The 24173-nt window shown below is 43.4% G+C and overlaps 1 protein-coding gene across 1 annotated transcript in view; it reads right to left on the bottom strand.

Moving 5' to 3' along the window:
- Positions 1-14799: 14799 nt before the first annotated feature.
- LGI2 (leucine rich repeat LGI family member 2) overlaps positions 14800-24173 on the bottom strand; it is a 292999-nt gene continuing 283625 nt past the window's right edge. Inside the window, exon 8 of the mRNA XM_085642334.1 lies at positions 14800-19740. Within this exon, the coding sequence (XP_085498460.1) occupies positions 18923-19740 (818 nt within the window). The 3' untranslated portion in view covers positions 14800-18922. The remainder of the gene's footprint in view (positions 19741-24173) is intronic.

Genomic DNA, 24173 nt, shown 5'->3' with positions numbered 1-24173 from the left:
GACTACTGTGCCTACTTGGGTTTTTAATGATAAGTAGTTGTTAACGGTCACCCCTAGGCTTTTCACCGAGGTGGAAGGAGTGGGGGAGAGCTGAACTCTGTGGGCCAATAATGTGGGCCCCAGGGAGTTTGGCTATTCCCGTTCAAGACTAGCTTGGTCTTGCTGAGGTTCAGCTTCAGGTGGTTTCGGTCCATTCACTGGCGGATGTGAAGCATGGTGCCCTGGAATTCCAGGATTGATTCAGGGGAGTTGTCTATCGTGAAGATCAGCTGAAGGTCATCAGCATAGTTAAAAGTGGTAGTTTTTCGTTCCTTCAAGGACTGGATCAGGGGTAGCAGATACAAATTAAACAACAAAGAGAGTGAGAATCCCTGAGGGACCCCACATGTTGTGGATAGTTTAGGTGCAGTGAAAGGGGCTAAGCGTACCGCTTGAGTGCGGCCGCTAAGGAAGGACCTAAGCCAACTGAGTCACGTATGCCGGCCTGTTCGACACAGTCCATCAAGATGACATGGTCGACCGTGTCGAACGCGGCCGAGAGGTCCAGAAGGACCAGAGCCTGAGGGATTCCTTTATCAGCATTTCCTCGAAGGGCATCCAAAACTGCCAGAATTACTGACTCAGTAGAGTGAGCAGGGCGGAACCCTGCCTGATGAGGGTCTAAGTAGTCAGACTGCTCAAAAAAATTAGACAGACAAGTTTCTGCATGAGCTTCAAGGACCTTAGCAAAATAGGGGAGCAGGGAAATGGGCCTGTAGTTGGAAAGATTCTGGGGGTCTGCACCTGGTTTCTTTAGGAAGGGGACTACGACTGCTTCTTTGAAAGCTTTTGGGACCCTGCCCTGAGATAGGGATTAATTTAGAAAGGTCAGGATGGGGAGAGGAAGGACAGAGAAAGCGTTTTTTAGGATATGTGGGGGACAGCAGTCCCTTGGTGAGCCAGATTTCACCCTGGACAATAACACCTTGAGGGATTGGACATCTATGAGGAGAAAATGATCTAGAGTATAGGAGTTAGATTTCATGGCAGAGGAGTCCATAAAGTAACAAGATGCTCCCACAATGACCTATAATGGTTTCATTGCGGCTAACACAAGCTCTAATAGGCTCCCTAAATTATAAAGATCAGAATCTGCTACCAAATTTCATTAGAATCTTTTATTCAAAACATATTTCGTTTCCCATTTGGGTATTTTGTTCAGAACATATTTTTCTTTTTTAATCAAATGAATATTTTTACTTTACAGTGCACTTTTTTTAAGTAGATATAATCCATAGTAATACATCATTTTTATGAATATAGTGAAAAGACAATGTTTTTACATATATACAATTAAAACATAACAAACATGTGAACAACATATTTCATGATTCAAATTACAATGTACATAAATATACTTTTACTAATGTAATAATTCTGTCTTATCCCCAACAAGAGAAAGAACAAACAATTATAAAAAAGAATCGAATCATACCGCACCTCTCACTCCATTCTACCATCATACATACTAAACTTGCATATACACTTTCACCATATCTAGTACCACCAGGCTTGAAAAGACGTGCTACAACACTACATGGCAGAAGTACTATCTATCCATCCATGGTGTGGCCGTCAGCTGGGGATGTATATAGCCAACGTACGTTTCGGTGGGTTCAATTAGTTATTGTCCACCTTCCTCAGGGCCATCCACTTTCTATTCTTACTCTCACTAGTGGAGGTGTGATGAGAGAATCCCAATAGGGTGATCACAAAATGTTCTTTTCTTGCAGTCCACTGTATTTGTGCCAGCCAGGAATCGTACCCTAGTATGTTTGCCTCTTATTAGTTAGATAATTAGTTTGCACAGATAACATGATTTTTTCTGTATCCCCGCACTATATGGTTGAGATGTCCTGGACTTTTGTGAAGGGCAAGTCTTTTGAGATGATATCATCCAGTATGGTACAAATTAGGTCTTTGAAACAGGCTCCTGGTTCGATCGATCAAGCCGCATTCATTTCTTAGGACGGTCCTTCTGCGTCGCATGGCAGAGGAGTCCTCCTTGTGACACGAGCTAGGAATACTGGCTTTGATGTTGACAATTTTTTCCAGAAAGTAATTATTCAGGGAATCACACAGGTCTTGGATCGCAACGGGCTTAGGGTGAATTATCTCAGCGTTGGATAGCTCATTCACTATGGCAAAGATACCCTTTGATTTATTATTAGACTCTGTGATTCTTGCCGAGAAATAGGTGGCTTTGGCTGAGATGATGGCTTTTTTATAGTCTTTGCGGGGCATATTTGTTGCTGGCTGCTAATAGCCATGCTGAGATGTTGGCTTCAAAGAGATCCACATCTGGGTTGGATACAGGGCTGGTGCTGATAAGACTATCCAAGAAGTCCTGTTTATTAAGGGCGCTCCATTTCCTGATCAAGCCCCCCTTGATCGTGGGGGACTTACTACAGATAGGAAGTGAGACTGTACATTTTATTAAATGGTGATCGGACCAGATACATGGTAAAATTGTGGCTGTAGAAACCGTGAGATTAGTTGTCCATGCCTGGTCTAGAATATGGCCTTTGATATGTGTGGCTGAGGAAATATGGTGGGTGAAGTTAAGGTTAGATAGTAGTTCTGTTAGTTCAATGACGTGGGGTCCGCCAAGTTCGTCGTTGTACCAGTAGATTAGGTCACCTATTAAGAGTATTTTAGCATAGTCTGTGACCATATTGGCCAACTGCTCACTCAGGGAGAGGGGGAATGATGGCATATGTTGCGGAGGTCTGTATATCAAGACGCAGATGAATGGCCCCGCACTGGAGTCGAGCTTAATGATCATGTTATCTACGGCGGGAAGATTTAGGGAAGACATGGAAGTGAATATATGGTCTTTGTGGATGATGGCAGCTACTATGCTTACCCTCTCTAAGTATTCTTTTTACCTCAATTGACTCCAACAGAACCTCTACTTGTTTTCTGTAAAAAAAATTAAAATGATCACACTGTGACTAAGTTTGCCTGCAACGGGTTGACAAACACTGAAAGTGCAGAGTCACACCCATTCTATAGTAGACAGTAATGAACCTGGTCTAAAAGACTCAGGGGCATATTCACAAGAACGTGTGCTAAACATCACCTAAAAATGTTAACGCAACTTTACACATCGCAGCCTATCACGGGAAAATAACCCTGCATCAACGTGGAATTCACAACCAGGCAGTACCATGCGATAGTCTGCCGAAACCGCGGACAATGTCCGCGATACAACCACCTCGATGGAGATAAAAACACAAACCACAACACAAAAAAACCTGCGACGTGCCAAAGCTCGATAAGAAAACAGTGACAACCAGCACGTGGGCAGCAATCCTCACGTGTAATGTGAGAAAAAGTACAAGAACAGCATACGGAAAATGCCACAGAAAACAATACATCAACTGCGGAGTACCACGGATGCACCCTGACCGACTGCAGAGGACAACATGTACCCCACAACATCCAAGCACCGTGGAAGAACAGAACCGACAAACACGCCGCATGAAAGAGACCAGTGGCAGACAAATAAGAGCTGCAGGAGCGACTCGCCCACCGTTCAGCATACGCACATAAGCATAAGTGCACCTCGACATTGTGCAACACACAACATGCAACGATCATCTTGCACACGATATCCAGGCTGTATAGGAGCTTTCCACCTGTGCCGTCCAGGCACCTGAAACGTGACTTCAACGCCCCTTCGATGCCCCTGGTGCGTATGTGGGCTGTATTGTACTGCCCCTGGGTGGATGTGTCCGGGTCTCGGGGGGGTGTCATCATCCAAGGGCAGAGTGCATATCCTTGATCACCTGTGACAGTGCCTGGGAGAAAAGAGTCAATACTTGGTTCGGAAGAACGTGATGGCAGGCCCACTAATACAGTGATGCTTGTGCTGGCTGTGTGTGGGGTGAGTGTAAGCCAGCCCTCAGGGAGTAGCTGGTGCTGGCAACAACTCCAACAATCATCAGGCACTCATAAATGCAATGTCAGCACAACAAGGGGGAAGGACTCGAGTCGCACAGGGCTAGGCGCCCCGGATGCACAGCGGCCGACACGGGCCCACCGCCACAGGACGCTGACCTGCGGAAGACTGGGGTAGGGTCATGAGGGCAGAGCAGGGCCTCGCATGTGTCATAGGTGCCTTCTGCAGAGTGTCACGGGGGAAAATTAGAGGTCTACCCCCGGGGCATGATGCAGAGGGCACATGACAGCTGTGTCCGGCAACAGGGTGGATATGAATGCCACAGACCCATGCCAGACACTGAGTCCGTGCCTGCCTGTTGCTGATGACAACCCCCAGGCCACAGGCTCAGACACCAACGATTTTCCGCCAGAGGATGACGGACACTCATGGTGCACAGGGTTAGTTGCACCACGTGTCGCTGGCTTGCGTTGAACAGGGTTAGTGGCACCACGTGTCGCAGGCCTGCGATGTGGAATTATGCCTTACTGATCGAAGGGAGTCTGGTGCTGTGGCCGCTGCCACTGACTTTGGGCCATTCAGGACTCAGGACACTGTTCCACATGTGGAAAATACTGCGCCGAAGAGGACGCAGGTGGAGCATGTGAATAAGTAAGGAGTGATGTGGGCCAGCGTCGGGGCCCCAGCGATGGTCTGCGGAGGCTGCTGAGGTCGTGGGACTGGCACTTGGAGCTTGCACCGGCACGTGGTGGGCCCTCTTTGATACACGACGGTGTCGGCAGGTGAGCAGTGCGGCCCTGGTGCGCTGGGGCGGGCAGGCCTGGTCTGTGCATCAGTGTCCTGGAGTGCAGCAGGAGCACAGGGTTGCAGGCCCCACTTCTCACGGCATCGGCCTCATGCCAGGCCGCGCAGCGCCGCACTGTCAGTGACATTGGCCTTCCCAGGAGTGAACCATGCTCTGCGCAACGGGGTTTTTGACCACACCCCTGCGCAGCCCTGGCATACTCAGGGCCAAGCCACTATGCTCACGCACACAGGGGGGACGCAGCGTGCGACACTTCCGCTATCTGACCCATGGCCTGGGGTGACATGGTTGCGTCCATTGCTCACTACTCTCCAGTCACCAGCAGTTGTGGTCTGCACGGACATGTCTGTGGTTTGCATACCCATGTCTGTTCTGCACATCCACGCTTCACTTCTCGTTGTGTACATTCCCATTCACGGGTCACTTGCATCCTCGCACATGGCTGCATTCCGCATCTCCACACGTTCAGCTGTTGTGTGGCTGTGGTGCCATAATATGTCTGTATTGGGTGCAGGGGTAGCCCAGGATGACCATGGAGTGGTGTTGTCGAGTCTGGTAGGTGGTTGTGTAGTTTGACATGTTGTATATTTGTTTGGTCACGTGTGCATTCCCACAGTTGTGCGTTGGGTGGTGGTGGGTTTGGGGTGTGTGATGTGTTGATCTAGCACTTACCAACGAGCAGTCCAGTTCCATATGTGCCATCCTGGAAGCGCTGGTTGATGATGGACTGTCAGAAGATGAAGGAATCATGCACACTGCCTGGGTAGTTTGCGACGACATTGGTGAAGAGTTCCCGGTGGTCCACTATTTCCTGCACATTGATGGAATGCGTGTGCTTTCTGTTGTGGTAGTGGTTTGCAGTATCCGCAGGGGGCACAAGTGGGACATGTGTGCAGTCGATTGCCCCCAACACGGCCAGGAATCCGGCTATGGCATAGAAGCCTTGCTTTGTCTCCAGCTGTTCCTGCAGAGTGTTGGGGAAGTGAAGGTACTGGGGTATGAAGCTGAGGATGGCATCCAGGACAGGTGTGATGAACTTTGATAGAGCTGGCTGTGAGACCCCTCCTACTCTGGCAGTTGTTGGTTGGAAGGTACCAGAGGCCAACAGGTGCATCACAGCCAGCAGCTTTGTCTGCGGAGGGATGTTGGTTCTCCACTGTGTTGGGACCGTCAGCCCGTGGGCGATGTGGGTCATGATGCGGAGGATGGTTGTCCTTTTGAGCCTGTAGTGGGCAATGACTTCCTCAGGTGTTAGGTCCGTGAGAGTGGTGCATTTTCGGTAGGTCCGCCGTCTTACTCTGCGCTGCCTCTGTAAGGGTCCGGGAGGGCGGGTCCGGGTCCCGGGGGTGGTGGCGGTCCTGGGGGTGGTGGGTGTTGTGGCCCTGTTGGGGCTCCGAGCTGCATGACGAGTAGCTCCATGTTGTCATTTGTTCTTCAGGTGTGGCTGTGTTCGGGGCTCCGTTGCCTACTGCAGTTAGTCGTCCGTCTTTACACCTGCTTGAGGCAGGTGTTAAATACCTGCGGCTACCGCTGCTTATCGCCTGTTTTTGGTTCGCTTCGCGGATCTGGCAGTTCGTTGTGAAAGTGGTGTTGTGGTTTTTTCGTGTGTTTTTGCACAGGAACGCCTACTCTGCATCTCCGTGTCCACCGTGGAGATAAATTTTGGGGCAGTTATCGCAGGAATGCTGGCGATGTCTGCAGTTTGCACCAGCTTGTGAATGGGGTGTTAGGTCTATCTCCACTTTTAATGCGTTAAGGTGGAGATAAATTGGAGATAAGTCCTTGTGAATATGCCCCTCAGTGTCTACAGCGTTTCGTTTACATACGCAAGTCATCATCTAGGCATTTGTAAAGATTTAAAGCACATAAGGGACATTGTAAGACCAAGGGTCTGATGGTTCCCTGGCTATATAAGGACATATAAGGACATATACCGTGGATTAGCCAACACCAGGGCAAGACTAAGTAGATGAAAAAGCGCTTCCTTTAAAATTAGGAATTGTACGGGGTCAACTGCAGCCTTATCACTGTCCATCTTGTTCAATTGAAGTGTAAATGTTGAAATACTGTTGACACTCAGGCTTTTACATCATTTTTATCTAGACTCCTGGTTGTTACTTTGCAGAATCAGTGAACAGCTGTGCTTTGTGCTCACTCCTGGAGTAAGTTCAGGACCGCACATGGCCTATGGTACTGCAATATACCCATAGAAGGTAAGGACTCAAAATAAAACCTCATATGAAATGATGTGATGGATTTAAAATATAAATACGTTTAATTTAATGTTAACAAAATCTAAAAATGAAACAAATATATTATTTAATTTTAAAATATTTTCATTACTTTTTTTAATAAAAAAATTAATGTAATAATGGTGGTGGATATCTTTTAATGGTGTAGTATGGGGAAACTATAACAAGTGTATAAAACCTTAAAACATTTATTACAAATATTTTTATGTTAAATAATGATGTAAATTCATTTTATATGTGTATTTTAAATGTAGAACAAAATAAAAAATGGTACAACACTATTAACTTAATTTTGAATAAAATGTTTATTTTAAATATATTAAATGAAATAAAAACAAATCAGAAATTTAAATTTAAAAAAATGCCACCTAAAATAAAAACATATATATTTTCTATTAAGCAGTAATAATTATTAAAAGTGGTGCAGAGAATTACCTAAAAGTAGTTACATTGTATTTTAATACACATTTATGTTATGTTATTTTTTTAAGTTTAAACAAGGTCATTAAAATATGTTAAAAATTCAACCTTTAAATGGTTTTGTAGTTGATTGTTTTTAAACATTGAATTAAATGTATTTATATTTTTAAACATTTGTAATATATTACTTACTTTAACACTATTTCATATGGGGTTCTATTGGAAGTCCCTGACTATTATTTTCTATGAAAAGCTGTTGTAGTATCAGTATCAGAGGTTGGCCATGTAGGGTGCTGTACCTACTGCTGCTCCTTTTTGGCTGCAGTAACTTACACTCATAAATTAAGTTCCACCCCCTGCTTCAGGGTGTGTAGATGTATAAATTTACACTTTTGTGTAACTTTACATTCGTAATTGATGAATAGCCAAAAGTGTAAAAGTAAACTTACACATGTAAGTTACTCACAAGTTTAATTTACCTTTGTGAATAGCCCGGCAAAAGTAATCCTAAATGTTCCTTTTGGCCCTCATTCCAGTTGTAAAAAATAGTTAATATGAGACATACTAAATTAAATAAAGCATTGACAAAGCTAATAGGTCTGGTGTTGGTAAGAGTACAATATGTTTTATTTTTTTGTTTTGTACATATATGCAACAAACACATGCAACATATGAATCTGCAATATGCAGAACATGTCCAACAGAAACATACATAACATTAAGAGTGTTGCCAGTCCCTTTGCTAGTTGCTACCACCTTTATTGCTGCTGCACTGCATGTGCTGCCATGTAGACTGGCCTCTGACAACAGAAGAATGACAAAGCATGGTAAGTCAGCATCCATTTATTTGGTAATAGTCTATACATTTCTCCCTCTAAACAAATATAAGGATAGTGTAACTGTGAATTTATGACATGCTCAGCATGCCTCACCAACAGGTAAGAAGGGTGAAGTAACAGTCCTGCTGTTCATGTACATAGCACATCACATGTATCCATGACTATTGCTATTTCCTTGGTAAGCATATGTTAATATCTACAGTCACCCTCTAAATCCACCCATTTCCCCATTGCAGGCAATCATAGGTCATATGTCACAGTACCAACCACCGTCGCATATTACATGAATGTATGCCTAAAGTGACCCTGTGTTCATATAGCTGTCATCCGGTGCACAACTCTGTGGATATTCATTGTCTATGAAACACTAACACGTTCTCACACCGACCTACTATGTGTTTTATGTCACTTTTGTGACACTCTCCACAGCTACAGTGGCACAGCATCCCTGGCACCAGGGAACATCCTTCAAGCAGCATCGTGGCGATTTGCTCGGTCAGATATGTGTGTGACTCTGGACCATCTACAGTGCCCATCATTTTGCATTTCACTAACCCATTATTTAATAATCCCCTTTGTCATCTCAAACAAATGTCTGTCCAATATTCATGCATTCCATGTAACCGGAATATGCTATATGCCCATTTATCAACATCCACAGAAATTATTACACATCTCACAGTTGTCCTCAGTCACACTGACATAACTCCGAAGTCTCTCACAATACTTTCTAAAACTTCTTCATCAAGGAACATATGTCTGCTGCCACATTCAGACAGTGTTACTCAGCAGACTCCATTCAGACAGCAAGTTAAATGGCACTGCCAGGTAAGACGCAATGCTATCTCGTGTCCATGGGTCCATACCAAACACCGGCTACCCATATATGCCAATGGTATGTCTCATCGGTCTATGTTGAAGTGTCATCTGTGTCACTAAGTTACAGTACAAAATGTCTTGCTCTCTGAAGCAGTATGCTTCTCTACATTTTCAAATTTCCATGTTCTAACTGCGATTTCTCTTCCATTGCATCACCTGTGGACTATGAACTTGATGATTGTGCCATTCCATCCACAAGTGGGGAATGGCATGCAATCAGGAGAAAAACCCTGCTGCTCCAACAAGTTGCTGTCTCAGCGACCCCCACAGATTTATAGTGGAGATAATTGACTTCACAGATGTTGACAGTTTATATATCACCTCACTGCTGGCAAGTAGTCTTTCAGCAGTGTTCCAGATTTCAAGTCCCTAGGAAAAAGAAAAAAGGCAATGGATGCTAATTTCAATTATACAGGACTCTCCTCCACCCACTCTCCAGGTACCCATACCCCAGTTGACTCCACTCTTCCAGCTTTCCAACCATGTGCATCTCTGATCTTCTTTCCAACTTTGCATAGAGAGGAATCCCCAGGTGAGGTAGTGTCTCTCCAACTGAAACATCTCTATCCCAAGGGGAAGAGAAAGATGGCTGGGCCATATGGCCAAGCAAGCGGGGGGAGGGGTGGTATGAGCAAAAGCGGCCCTTTGAAAAGCAGTCCTTGAAGACATCTGAGATCCAAGAAATAGCGGGGTTCATGCGCAGCTTCTCTACCTACCTGGAGAACATTGCCACCCACCAGCAAAATCACCCAAGTATGAGAAGGAAACAAACCCTGGTCTTGGAGAAACTACACAGAACCCCCCCCAGGACCTTATTAAGATGCTCCAGGAGCATCTATGGGTGTTGAAGGAGGAAGCTGCAAGGCAGAATGCTGAGGCCATGTGGTTCATACAGGCCATCACTCAAAGGGGCCTGCCTCAAGCTGCAAGTTAAAGTTAGCTACCTCAGGAATTGGTAGTCACCAACTACCAACTGTTGTGTAGCATGGTAAGTCAACATCCATTCTGAGGGTGTGAAGAGCTGACAAACTCACCACAAAATCACCTCAAAGGGACTATCTAGAGTCGAACACCTAGAGAGCTAGGAAGAGAGCAAGGAATAATAACAGGGAATCACTACTAGAACCAAAAAATGCAGTGGATCCTCCAAAATTGACTCGTGTAAATACATCTTCCCCACAATCAAATGAGATTAAAAGGAATTATCAGCAGAAGATGGAAGATTCTAAACACAGGAGGTCTACAAATGATGAAAACTATTCTTATTTAAATGGTCATCGAACTTGAGGGACCAGGAGATCACAGACAGATAACAGTATAACCCTACGTTGAAGCACACCATTCATGTGGCCACGGCAATGTATGTATTTTAACTCTATGTCCTAATGAACTAGAGATGGATCTGGATATCAAATGGCTTTTTTACAAACATACTAACTGCAACGCCAAAAACAGTGTCTATATGATTGTATGCCCCTGTGGGTTAGAGCTTGTGTATGACCACATGACTTGTGCGCACATGCATTAATGAACACAGGAGCACCATTGGGTGCCAAAGAATCTTAGCAAAAATTTCAACCCATTTCATTGAAAAAAGAACCTGGACCCAATGACTTGAGGTTGGAGATACTTGAGACAGTAGCAGAAACCTGGGACACTCGAAACTCCTTTTATGAAAAGAGCCGAGATGAGTAGGTAGACTGGAAACACACTTAAAAGGATTGAATGATGATATACATTGGTCCCTATTAACAGCACGTTAGAGTTCCAGGGATAAGGGGACAGGACTCAGGCCACTTTGAATATTTGGAGCATTAATACCCAAACAGTGAGGGTAAAAACAATAATAAAGAAGATTTAGTAAACAACAATAAAAAATATCAAAATCTGTTTATGATCTCCGAATTAAGCAATTCTTATCTCAGTAGAGTGTATATTCTCACAATTTTCAAACCTATTCTAAATGATCTGAGAATGTTATTAGTCCTAATGGAACATACTGCATTCAGGATGCCTCCCTTGTTTTTAGAAAGTATCCCAACATCTCCACAAAAACTAGTCATCGACTATAGTAGTTCCCCATTTCTTCATAGGAAGGAAGTAATTATGATAAAATCCATCATTTTAAATTCCTTTAAAGATAATTGACTATCAATATAATATGAGCATATAATATATACTGAGGAATCTAGAGTCCTACAGTGGACCCACCCCTACCAATATGGCACCCAACAACATCCTGTGATATTTTCGATATAGATGTCCTAACCATGTGCGAGACGCGTGACACCAAGCTGCACGTGTGAAGGGGTAATCAGAGGACTAAGGGCCACATGTATTATAGTTCCATTTTGCATTCCCTAAATAGTGAATTTTAGGTAATCGCTATTTAGGGAATGCAAAATGGTATGTAAATAAATAACGATTTCCTAATAGCGATTCCTACAGAGTCGCAATTGCAGGGAATCGCTATTAGGAAATGCCTAAAGGCCCATAGCTACGGATGGTTTTGCAATATCTAATTGATAATTGTAAATTAGGAAATGCAAAACCAAAGGTGGCCCTGGGTCTAGGACCCCCTGAAGCACCCCAAACAAAATGCGCACATGTAAAGCACATACATGCCCTAGGGGCCTGTGTGAGCTACATGGCATTTGAAGACTATTGGAAGGTCAAGTAAGTGTCCCCAACTCTGTCTGGGATGGGGGACGAGGGTCAGAATACCTGTTGCAGCTGTGTCCTCCATAGAAATATGCCTATATATCTTGACCAGTGGGTAGTCGAAGATCCTGCCATTCCCAAGGGGCCCTTTTACTTCCTAATTAGGGTGAGATTACCTGACATTGATACGAATTTACCAGTCACGTTGGATATTTTTTCTAATGTAAATATGAACTGAATGTACAAATGAATTTGATATTGCATGATGTATGATGCTTTTCACAAATACAATGAATGAATTCACCTGGTATGTGGAAACGACTTGAGAATGGGGTGACAAGTTTGCGATAAGCATGAAACACCAGCCAAGCAGTTTTCCGTGTATATTTGTAACGTGACTTTAGAATGTTGGTGTTTGTCTGTTTTAATTTGCAGGTCGTCAATGCGGTGCAATCATAAACACGTCCATCGTTAGGGTGTACGTTTTTACATCCGAATTGTTCCCAATGTAGGTAGGAACATTTCACTCACAGACTTCCTGGTGCCTACTTGGTTAGATTTGGTTATAAGCAGGTCCTGATGAAATGCCATTGGGCCGCTTAGAGACAGATTAAGCGTGAAACATGTTGACCGTTGTTATAATGATGGAGGTGCAATAATTGTTCCTCAGATCTACTTTGTGGTATTAAATCTAGCAAGAGACCACACAAATAAAACTAGAAAAGAGGCGATCCCAACAGTACAGTACCAATCTACATTTGTTTTAAGACTCATAGCTCACCTAAGCTGATGTTCCTGTCTAGAAGCAATTCTAAAAGATCTCCGGCAAAGTGCCCCCTCGAGGTGCCAGCTGGGCATTGCAGCGCTAGTCCAACAAGGAGCACAGCCTGATGATGAAGCACACCACCATTGGTGGGTGAGGGCTTGTGCTCCGAAAAGGAGCTGCCTTTGATGACCAGAGCAGGCTTAGGACCATAATATGGGCTGTTTTCCCGTCTATGCTACCCAATGGCATGTCTTTTTGTTTGAGTTAGTTGATATAGGGAGGACGCCTGCTGGACCAGAATATCCCTCTCTGCCCCTCGAGGATTTGTAGACGTGAACAGCAACCCTCATCCCCATAAATACTGCAGTCACCATTCATTCTCTCACTCATATTCATATGTCACTATCTTATGTTTGATAACTGACCTGACCACTGTAAACCTTTGATACTTTCTGCACTTACACTTATAAAATATGAACTATTTGCACACAACTTTCTGCTGTGTTTTTTTTTCATGTATATGGTCTAAAGACGGGAGGATATTACAACTGTAATGTAATGAGTGGCCAAGTCATCATCATGTGCTAAGTTCCTTCAGGGCATCACACACACATGCATCAACAGGCATGCTCTCACAGAATGCCACAATTAAAACAGGCTTGAGTTATATTTATAAATAGATTTTGGGTTTTTTTATGTAAAAAAGGTATTAGATTGTATACTCTAGAACCATGGGGTCTGTGACAAGTGATAGGGGATTGTTGAAAATTTCAATCGAGGGGACAAATATTGTAAAATAGTCCCTGGCTGCCGATAGAGAAGCTAAACGTGGAGGATGTGGGCAAAGTGTTGGATGCAAAGGTAAAGGCTATGTACAAGGGCCTAAAGTAACAAAAGTCAAAGGTCCAAATTATAGTCTAAACACAAGTCCAAATGTTTGAAATCAAATCAATGTAAATAAGAAGTCTTAAAAGGGCCAACAGAATTAGAAAATCATAGCCCTGACTGGGACTGTCAGAGGTTGGAAGCCCAAGCTCCTGACCGTCTTTCATGCCAGATATCATGATCCTCTGAGCCACTTCCTCAGGCACACGTATGGTGGTGGGTGGGGGAGGAACAGGCAGCACCCAAGCAGTGGGTTACGGTGGATGTAACAAGGGCATGGGGTGATGGACGAACTGACAATGACAGCGAGTGGGGAGGTGGTGGGTACACAGGGAGTGGACAAGGTGGCAGTCCAAGAGAGAAACAATCAAATACTATCCCACTGCTGGTCAACTAGGCCATCATACAGGTCATCAAAGCCCTGCTGGATCACTGCAAACCCCTCGACATGACATACTGGATGGCCTGTTGACCAGCCTAAAATTGGTTGAGTACCTCCTGGACTCCTGTCAAATACATGCATGTGCGTGGAATGGGCCACACATGAGGGCTCAGGGCTGCCTAGGCAAAAGCTTGTCTGTCTCAGTGGCGCATAGGTTGTTGGGTGGAATTTGTTTCGGAACAGAACTTCAAGTAACTAGGGTGTACTGTCACATTGTCTCTGTTTACCGTAATCACAAATCCACACATCCAAGACACAAATTTGGGTGTCTGTAATTGTTCCTCCTATTTTATAATTGTTTACAGGTTTTATGTCTTTTATTTTTTGTACCAAAAGCATCAATTTTGTACAATTGTGTGTGTCTTTAGGTATAACATATATTGTTTTTGTACTATCTTGGTTGTGGTATGATTTTTAGTCATCTGTCTGTGACTATTTTATATGATTTGATGTGATTATGAAAATATTCTTTTTTAATATGTCAATAAACTTCTACTGATGTTTTTTTACTAAAGATAGGCTTCTTTTACTGTTAATTTTCCAACATTTCATGTGGGGTATTCACAACTGAGTTTGGAAGCGTGCAAGTGGATGAATGATGCAAGGACTTTTGATGTGACATTATTGTCTACACCAGCTCAAAGAGAAAAATCTTTTTAACTAAATAATCAGTGGCAACTGAGAAATAATTCTGCTCCTGTTAAATGTGAAAACCACACTATAAAGGCAAAAGGGAGAAATGTACAGAGTAAGTTTAGGGTGCGGTTGTGATTGTTTTCGACCATCTGCTGTTTACACACCGCTGTAAGGGTCATGATGTGTAAGAGAGACTCTTTTCCTGCTGCAGTGTTGTAATTATGTTTTATTTAGTATTTTTTAAACTTTACATATGAATAAGGCCCTTGACAGGTAATATGTGTAATCGAAATCCGGTGCCCATTTGTCGCAGCAACAAGAAAAGTACAGTTTACCAATATGTAGGTGCTAATGCAGACAGTATATATCAACACATCCCCACTCCCTGTGAAGACTTCGTGCACTGAGAGAGCAACGGCACACTATAATTAGTTTGTCACCAACTACATTTTATTAATATACTCTCTTTCTAAGGAAAAAAATGTTTCCTTTATATCTACAAATAAAAAAAGAAGAGCTGATGCAACAACTTAGAAAGTTTCATATCATCTTACATTCCATGCTTTTAATTTCACAGACTATCACATTTTGCTCATGTAAATATTTTAAAATTCATAAAACTGTACAAAAACTTTATTCCGATGCCTTAAATCATGCTGATACTGCAAATGGTAAGACAAGGAAGTTATCTGCATTGTGCTTTTGAAAGTTTGTGTTTCTATTAGAAATGGTCGGCTACAATAAGTAGCTCTAAAGACATTGCAATTTTGAACGGAGCCTGTTCAATCCCCTTAACATAAAAGGTGAGTTTGTTAGTTGTGCTGTGTTTGCTTTCGCGTAGCTGCCATTTGTCAACCACAGTGTAAACCATGGACCCTTCTGTTCAGGTTTCTGTCTTTTAGAAGTCATGGAAAGAAGAGTAGGACTTTGAAAGATAGTTTCTGGATTACATGACATTCTAGCATGGAATTATATAGCCAATTCTCCCTCTATTTCACTCCAAGATTTAGAAATTGTCCTGCATTAAGGAGACATGAATAGTCGTGATAGATGTGTCTGTTGCACTGAACAACTGAGATTGCCTGTAGCATCCATATTAAATTAGCTGCACATGAGTATGTGGCTCACATCAAAGCCTGCTATGGGTAATGAGGCACTTAAGAAAAATACGATTCGAATACCAGTACATAGCAGAAGAAAATAAGACAAATGTGAAATAAATCTACAAATGCACAACTTACTTATAGTAAAACAATAGCTATTTAAAGTGAACGAAAACAAATCACATTTTCTTTCCCATCCCACCCACCAACCCCACACAAGCCAACAGGACTGTACTAGAAATCTATTACAAAAGTAGTAGTGGATGCCTCTACTTTGGTGTAGGGACTGCTACATTGGTTAACTTGGGTTTCATTGGGTCTGCTCATAGTACAATGAAATGCATTGTATAAACAATCTCAATATGTATCTGTTTTGGACAGCTTGGCAAACAATTCTCAAATCTCAGTCTGCCTGGCGGCCTGCAGTCCCACAGATAAAGAACTGTAAAACCCCCCTGATATCAGGATTGATATGATGTGATTGAGGCCCATGGAGGAACAATTAGAGATTCACAAACTAGTTTATTGTGAAAGGTATGTACACTGATAGTGCATGAACGATCATGATGGTCTTCGCCACATACTCTTTGTTATTGTGAAAGGTGAGTAAGAGGAGGTCAACATGAGAAGTATTTCGTCACTGACTCTCCAGGGTCAAATATAGAGCCTTCTGTTGCAGATGTTTTGAAGCACCTTTGCCTGACTATTCTGGTTTACTAAAATTACCACAGCGATTTTGTCTTTCATATACTTGACCAAATTGTCTTTTGAGTAAAAGTCGATGGTTTGCATAGAGGAGGTAGTCTGTCTACCTGTGCTGAGGTGGACTGTCTTTATTAGAGCTCTCACGCATCACATGCACACCAGGGAAAGTTAAAGTGGAACTTGGCATTTTTTCTTAAGTTAAGTGATCTGTCTCTGGGAGCCACCACGATAAATCCTCGTCAATAAAGTTTTTCTTATCTATCGCTGATGTGTTTCTGGACTGTCTGTACATTTTACCCCTCCTACCTTCAATATAGATGGCCTGACTCCCATAAAATCAATCCTTCTTTAGACCAAAGATGGTTGAAGGCGTACTGAGGTCAAAATGGAGCATAGTGAATTTGTAGCGAACCTCTCAACCCAAACATGGCGAACAGTTTCTAAAAAGCCTTATTTGAATATAAAAGTAGAAATTAGTGAGGTTGAGAGCACACATTCTGTTTTAAGACTGTGAAGGTTTTTCGTTTGCCACCATTTTGAATCTCTTTCGATTTCGAGTCTAATTACAATGTTTCTCGGGCTCTTGCCATCAGGAAATGATAATCATGCAAATGATCTCCCTCTCAATTCCCAAAAAATAACACTATTGTCTCTGCTTACATCATTACTTGAATTGCCACTCGCAGAAGAGGCAGGCGTGAAGGCCTTACTTTATTGTAAGTTAGAGCGGAAACAAAGGAGTCTATGCATCCCTTCGCCATATCCTATTTCATTACTCCAAGATGTGGTAAACTATGCCTCTGTTGCTGAACTTGATTGGAAGGCCCTTACAAATAGATTACAATGGGATAGAACCCTGGCGTTACATGCATTCCAGTAGGGATCCTGGCTGTGGTGTCTAACTTTGGGAGGATACAGGTAGCTAAGATAATAACTAGATCCTAGGTTTAGATCCACAGGGCGCCCCCGAGTGAAAGATTATTTCTTCCACTATTACAAATACTGTGATGGTTAGAGAATGTCCTGTCCGAAAAGTCTTCTTATGTACAGATTGACCAGTTAGAGTTCTGACGGTATCATTTAGAATGTAAATATAGTAAGGCGTTCATGAAAATCAAATGAACAGTTCAGCAGCTTTTTGCAGAACACTCGTTGCCAAAACAACAGTTTCCCAGCTATATCATAAATTCTATACCTAGCGTTAAAAGAATGTGGCAGCACTTTAATTTATTATCCTTTATTTAATGTCCTCTATCAATAAACCGTTCCCCCATCTGTTGCCAGCCCTTAGAGTCATTTCAGCCTAAAGAGGACGGTACATATCTGTACTTTTAGTAATGATAATCTTTCAGCAGTGCCAATGGGATCCAAATAGATTCCAGCACTTATTCTCCACCTCCGCACGCACTTACGGTTCTCAGGCAGAAGTGTTGCTCAAAGTTTGTAGAAGAAACTCATGGAAGATATGACTTCCTCCTGGGACAGCATCGACAGCAGTTTATAAGTGCAGGTTCGAGAATAGGGACAGGAAAGCCCAGCTTTCAGGAGTGATAATCTCTGTCTTGGGTTATGTTTGTTTTTCTAGTTTGGTGTATGATCACTTACAGGAAACACGTAAAGGTATAGATAGTAACCTCCGAAAGCTTATATGAAATTGTGATGGCTTCTGCATGATGCGGCATAAGCATGCTGAGAGAATTAGAACAGTTGCTGTAGCCAATATAATATAACAACACGTTTATTAATGTGTTCAGGTCTGTTATGCTTCTGGACAACTTGACAACATTTACAAAAACATAGTAAAACCACCTGTAGTTGGTAAAGCATAATCACAGCTTTTAAACTCTGAATCTCTTCCACGAGTTGCAGAGATTTCTATAGTAAGCCCCTAGAGGAGACAGCAGTAGCAAAGGCAGGTGCCATTTTTTAAGGGGACTTAATGATATGCTTTCAAGGGCTTGTCAAAATATAAAGCATATGTGTGGCAAAGAGATTTTAAATTCTGGGAAGGTGTTCATTTCAAACTCCTGATAAAATAGGAACATATGCTTTGATCACACAAAATGAGCTCTTTCTAGAACAACAGTTTTGATCATCAATCATTGTGCTTTTTATTCTCCTTTAAAATGCAGGATCTGAGGATAATAAAGTGATATCATATTTCAAAAGAATGGAAATACGAAATCTTTAGCAAGACTGCTTTGCATTTATGAATATCAGCATATCCCTTCTAATCCGATCAAAATGTATAATGTGTTTCTTTATTGTTTGTATGGTATCATTAAAAACCTTTCTTAAGTGCAATAGTACTTCAGTAAAATACAATTAATTCTAAAAAAATAACATCATTCCAAAGCTTTCAACCTATATGAGTTAAAAAGAACATTTACGTTTTTTAAAATGTGCATGTCATGCAGTTAGCTGCTTCAATGCAATCCCTGATTAAACTGCATCTTCTAATAGGTTAAAAAATGTGTTTTAACTAAACCTAGTCCATCTCCTACATCCACCTAATCCCCTTCTTTTTGCAGAACAATCTGTTTTTACAGTGCAAACCGTGGGTACATAAGCATGTCCTATTTGCATTCACAGACTCAAATCAACAGTTATGTGCTCAAAAACATGAGTATTTCCTTTGAAACTAGAAGCAAAGAAGAAATGTCTGCGGTCAGTGGACACAACAGTGAATGAACGGGGTGCCTGTACATAGATTTCCTTGAATTTCCGGAAATTCTTAAATTCATTGCTCCATTGGTATATCTGGGAGAAGGTGTAGTCACTTCCTAGAGCTAGGTAATATGTGTCTTTGAAGGAAAACGGTTGCAAGGTCATAGCCCCCCGAGAAGGCAGTGCCTGAATCTCAACAAACTTTTTGTTGCTCCACTTCATAACTTTAGAGTCTCCAATAAACCTTGTCAGGGAGATAAACAGATCTTTCCCCATCGTGAAGCTCTTCACAGCAAGGACATCTTCCATGGTTGGAATTTCACTGTGTGGGACAAATTTCTTGGAACTTTTGTCCCACTGAAATATGATGGGGACCTGTGAGCGACTAGACAAGATCAGATGTGGCTTTCCATCGATTACCACAAATTCTGCATCTGTGTCTCGGAACCACTCGTGTAGGGCTTGGTACGAGTAGAATCCTTCACCATTCCACTTGTAAACTGTTGACAAGCCAGCTTTGGAGGTATCTGCTATGACAAAAAATGTATCACTGTCAATGTGAAATATTTCTATGTCATTGGGCTTTGAAATCCTGGTAACTTCAATGTCTTGGAATTTAGCAAATTTAGTCCAGCTTTCGTCATGCTTATAAATGTGTGAGCCTCCAAAGAGTTGTGCCACCACCACAAAGACCTGGTCACCGATCAGGATTGCTTTGCATCCAACTATGGATTGCCCTGTAAACAAAGTACACACATTATTAGAAGAAGAAGAAAAAGCATTGTGAGGTAAATTCACAAATATTTTGCATGCCTTATGAAAATAGTTGAAGTTGGCGCTCTCAATGAAATCTCGTTTTCTTTTCAGGATTTTCTGCATCCTCACTGGAAGACAAGTCAAGCCCAGTTCTAGATTAGGAACATGCATTACCTGAGTATGTCTATATCCTTTATTTATAGCACAACGTACTGGGGCACACATATGGCTTTTTTACACTGTACATAATAACATGCAATATAGGTCATTAAGTGTGTACCCGCACTGAAAAGCCACTGCACAGCCTACTGACCCCACAGTCCTCTCCAGTTTACCAGTACCTACAAGCTGATACTTGTTTACCAGTCTTTCAGAAGGATATCTTTTGTTATTACAAATAACATATTCATATAAGGATTCAGTGCAATACATCTCCAAGGGAGTCTAGGCCAAAAGAGTTGTTTTGCCTTTCTTAGTGGACTGGGAAGATTCCTGCTATGAATGTGCCAGTATTCAACCCTGCCCTGAATTACCCATGATGTGAGGCTCTGGTGGTTTGGCCTTCTGCTTTGGGCTCAGTGCACACAGCAGTAATGCGTGTATGCTGAAAACAACAATATGTATTCATGTGTGACATGAAGTGAGGCTCTATAGTCACCATGGGGGTACAATTTGTGCCCTGCATAGTTGATCGTGATTACTGTTAATTTCACTGGATTGTGTAAGACCAAAAATAGTGCCATTATCTTGTATTATAGTTACAGGACAGGCCTTTTTACCGGTTGCCTACAGTGGGTAAACGGCCTACTGCCCTAGCCTTCGTAAATTGTTTATCCACTGTTCTTCTACAATCCGGTTCTCCACTGCATCGAGTGTACGTGTGCCCCTACATGTGCATAGCAGGATGAAGCAGGAGTGCATGTATGGTGGATGGTTGTGCGCACAGTGAAATCTATTTTGGATTTCCAGTCTATGTATAGTTTATCAAATGGAGGTTGGATGTATCCTGCCATGTGAGCGATGTTTATTGCTCCTATTGCTGGAGCTTGTAAAGATGCCCGGACTCTAGGGTGTGGAATAACTAGAGAGATCTGCCTCGTCAGAGATAGCCTTGTGCCAGCTCCCCTCTCTTTTCTTTCGTTAAGGTGTCACCCATCACAAAGACTGAGGCTGGAGATGTCACTCAAAGTGACAGAACAGTCTCAAGCCCATCCCAGCCCTTTGCCAAGGCAGCACACACATTATTTTCATCAACATAGTATTAGAAGGTAACAGACACCCCATATTAGTGTTCCAGGACTAATCAGTGACTGGTGCCAGCTGACACCCCACAGGGTTGTAGAGAATCTGCTGGTATCCAGAGCTGATGATTCTAAGAGCAACTTTCAGATCAGGTGATGGGCTATCACCGGAGAGGTCTGCAAATTTCTGCTGTAAGAGCAGGGGTTATGCTTTGGTTAATGAGAGAGGGGTGCTGGGGTGTCTCAGAAAGAGGGGAGTCTCTCTAGAGAAGAACCCAGTAGCAGATGCTTAGTGGGGGAGCTGCCCAGAGAAAGAAGGACTGACCAGAGACCAGATGCAGCTGCTATACTGCGCCGTCTCCATAAAAAAATCAATATAGTTTCCCACCCCAGACATATGCCAATATCCCTGTTTGACTGTGGTACAAACGCCATTCAATTCTTATTTTGGCCATTGTTTGGTGATAATACTGCACCTATGTCCTTATTACTAACATCAGGGTTTACCCGTCTCGTTATATCCAGGGCAGACAATTTAAAAAGCTCTGCACTAATCAAATCAACTGTATCACAATTTTGAAAACTTCTACACATTTTATTATACGCAAGGACAATGCACTGGTGGTCAAAGAAGTACTTACCAAACCTTTTTTGAATGCACATCGCAAGACTTAAAAAGAGTTAACCCCTATCATCGAGTCGCTGATTGCCAGGAGCACATCCAGTAGTGGAGAAATTAGAACATGCTCTGCCTCAACACATCCAAAACAGAGCTCATGCATGCAGCTTTGTAGTGTCTTCCTTTACTTGATACCCATGTTGTAGGGAAGATTCTGTGAGAGGTTCTTCAGATGAATGTTCTGAAGAGTTCAGAATGAGAAGTCACTGCATGAACATTTATTGTATTGCATTGTGATATTTGTATAGCCCTTACTACCCCTGGGTGCGGATCTTAAGTCTTTGACTGCACGGATAGCAAGCTACACCATGTAGAGTGTGTGGTTGGAAGGATGCTGTCTTTGTTTTGAGCCTATTTAGGAAGTGTTTCATGTTCTATGTGATGACCACTGATGTCCGCTTATCCTGGGGAAACTGCTCTTTGTGTTAATGGATGAGGGAATGTTAGAGATAAGCATGAAGTTTATAATTGTGTTGAATGTTGGTCACTCTGGTTAGCTCTGTGGGTACTGTTGTTATGTGTGCAGTGTTTTTATCTTCTCAATCCAGTGTCCGGTGCTTTGTTTTAGCAGGAAATTGCCCACTCCTAAATCCCATCAATTTGGGTGAGATAACAGGTTTCAGAAATGAGTGAAGTCAGGCAGAGATTTGTTCATCCTTTATAGTACTGACATTGCAAAATGTCACTATTTAGGGTGTGTGACAATTCCGTACCTATTGAATGACCTAAGTTTAAGGGGGATATTCTCAAGAACGTGTGATAACTACCGCAAGAGTAGCGTAACGCAATTTTCAATATCTCAGCCCATCGCGGGAAAATAACCTGGTGTCAACGTGGAATTCACAACAAGGCGGTACCATGTGATAGTCCGCCGACACTGCGGACAATGTACGCGATACAACCTGCACGACGGAGATAAATTCACAAACCACAACACCAAAAAACACACAATGGGCCAAAGCGCGATGAGGAAATCAGCGATAAGCAGCGCCAGGCCTGCAACACACACTTGGCAGGCTGAAAAAATCATCATAAAAGCAGAAAAAGCACCCACACACAAACTGACCTACACCCAAGCACCATGGAGGCAGCAGGCGCAGAGGACGAGTGCAACCCCACAAGCACTCCGGACGACCAGCCCGGGACATTGGATACAGGGAAGGGCAAAGTCAAGAAGACGAGGAAGACAAAGTTCAGTCCGCAGGCACACAGGATCATAGTCACGGAGGTGATGGAACACCATCAACAACTCTTCGTCACCTCCAACGTGTCATTGGGCACCAAAACTGGAATATGGCGGGACGTTGTCGACAAGGTGAATGCCGTCGGAGAGCACAAGAGGACAATGGACGAGGTCAAGAGGCGATGGAATGACATCAAGCGGAAGACCAAGGAGAAACTCGCAGCCAACCAGAAGGCAGGAATGCAGACTGGAGGTGGGGGCCCAACACCACATCTCGAGCTGGATGACATGGAGGTGCTGGTGTCGACAGTCATCAGTGTGGATACTGTGGCCGGAGTCGGGGGACCGGACACTGCTCAACAGGACACAACACAACCGCAACAAGGTGAGTTACCACCAGGTACTGGGGTGATGGGTGGAGATGGCCACGATGGCACACATGCACAATCAAGCAGGGCACAGTACACACCCACAATGACCCTGGTCCTCGCCCAGACCCACAGACTGTCACAATGTACAATGCCATGCGGCTACATACATGTGGACACATTGCAATACACCATCTCCCCTCCACATCGCAGGGGCATTGTCAACACCGCCTGCAGAGCAGTCCCAGCCACTCTTCACTGATGATGAGGAGAACAACACCAGCATTGACGCACAAGCCCTCCTAGACATCATTGACCTCATCCGCGACTCACCTCCAGGATCAGGGCAGCCCAGCTACATCGATGAGACCCCACCCACTACCCAAACCACCCAGCAGGAGGCACCTACAGCATCGGCACCCTTCCAAGTCCCCCAGAATCAACAAATGGCCTTCCAATGCCATGTGGTGGAGACAAGATGGCTGAGCAGGTGCGGGTGGGGTTCGAACTCATGGCTGCCGAACTGGACGCCATCCATGGGTGTCTATGTCCGCCCCATGGACTCCAACGAGCCCTGACTGACATCGCTGGAGTCATGACGCGGAAAGTAGAACAGCTGTCCGCTCAGAGTGGCTCCAGCGATACCAGCCGTGAGCTGGCACACATGCGGAGGCTCATGGAGGACATGGTGCGTATGGAGGCGGAAAGGTTGGCAGCCACCGCTGCACATCATCGAAATGTAGCTGGGATCTATCATGCCCTGCAGACCTCCATCATGGCATTGCCACCACAATGCGTGGCGCTGATGAATGCTGCTGCCCCCACAACATCCACATCCCCGCCCCATGATGTGTCAGTGGCACACAGTGCTGCCGACAATCCCCCCCAGCCCCTGATGTGTCAGTGGCACACAGTGCCGCAGCCGGTACTGCGACATCCACGG

The sequence above is a fragment of the Triturus cristatus genome, chromosome 2_2 (assembly GCF_964204655.1).
Source record: "Triturus cristatus chromosome 2_2, aTriCri1.1, whole genome shotgun sequence".
Taxonomy (NCBI): Eukaryota; Metazoa; Chordata; class Amphibia; order Caudata; family Salamandridae; genus Triturus; species Triturus cristatus.
The sequence above is the reverse complement of the archived record's forward strand: the minus strand, read 5'-3'. Positions and strand labels throughout refer to the sequence as shown.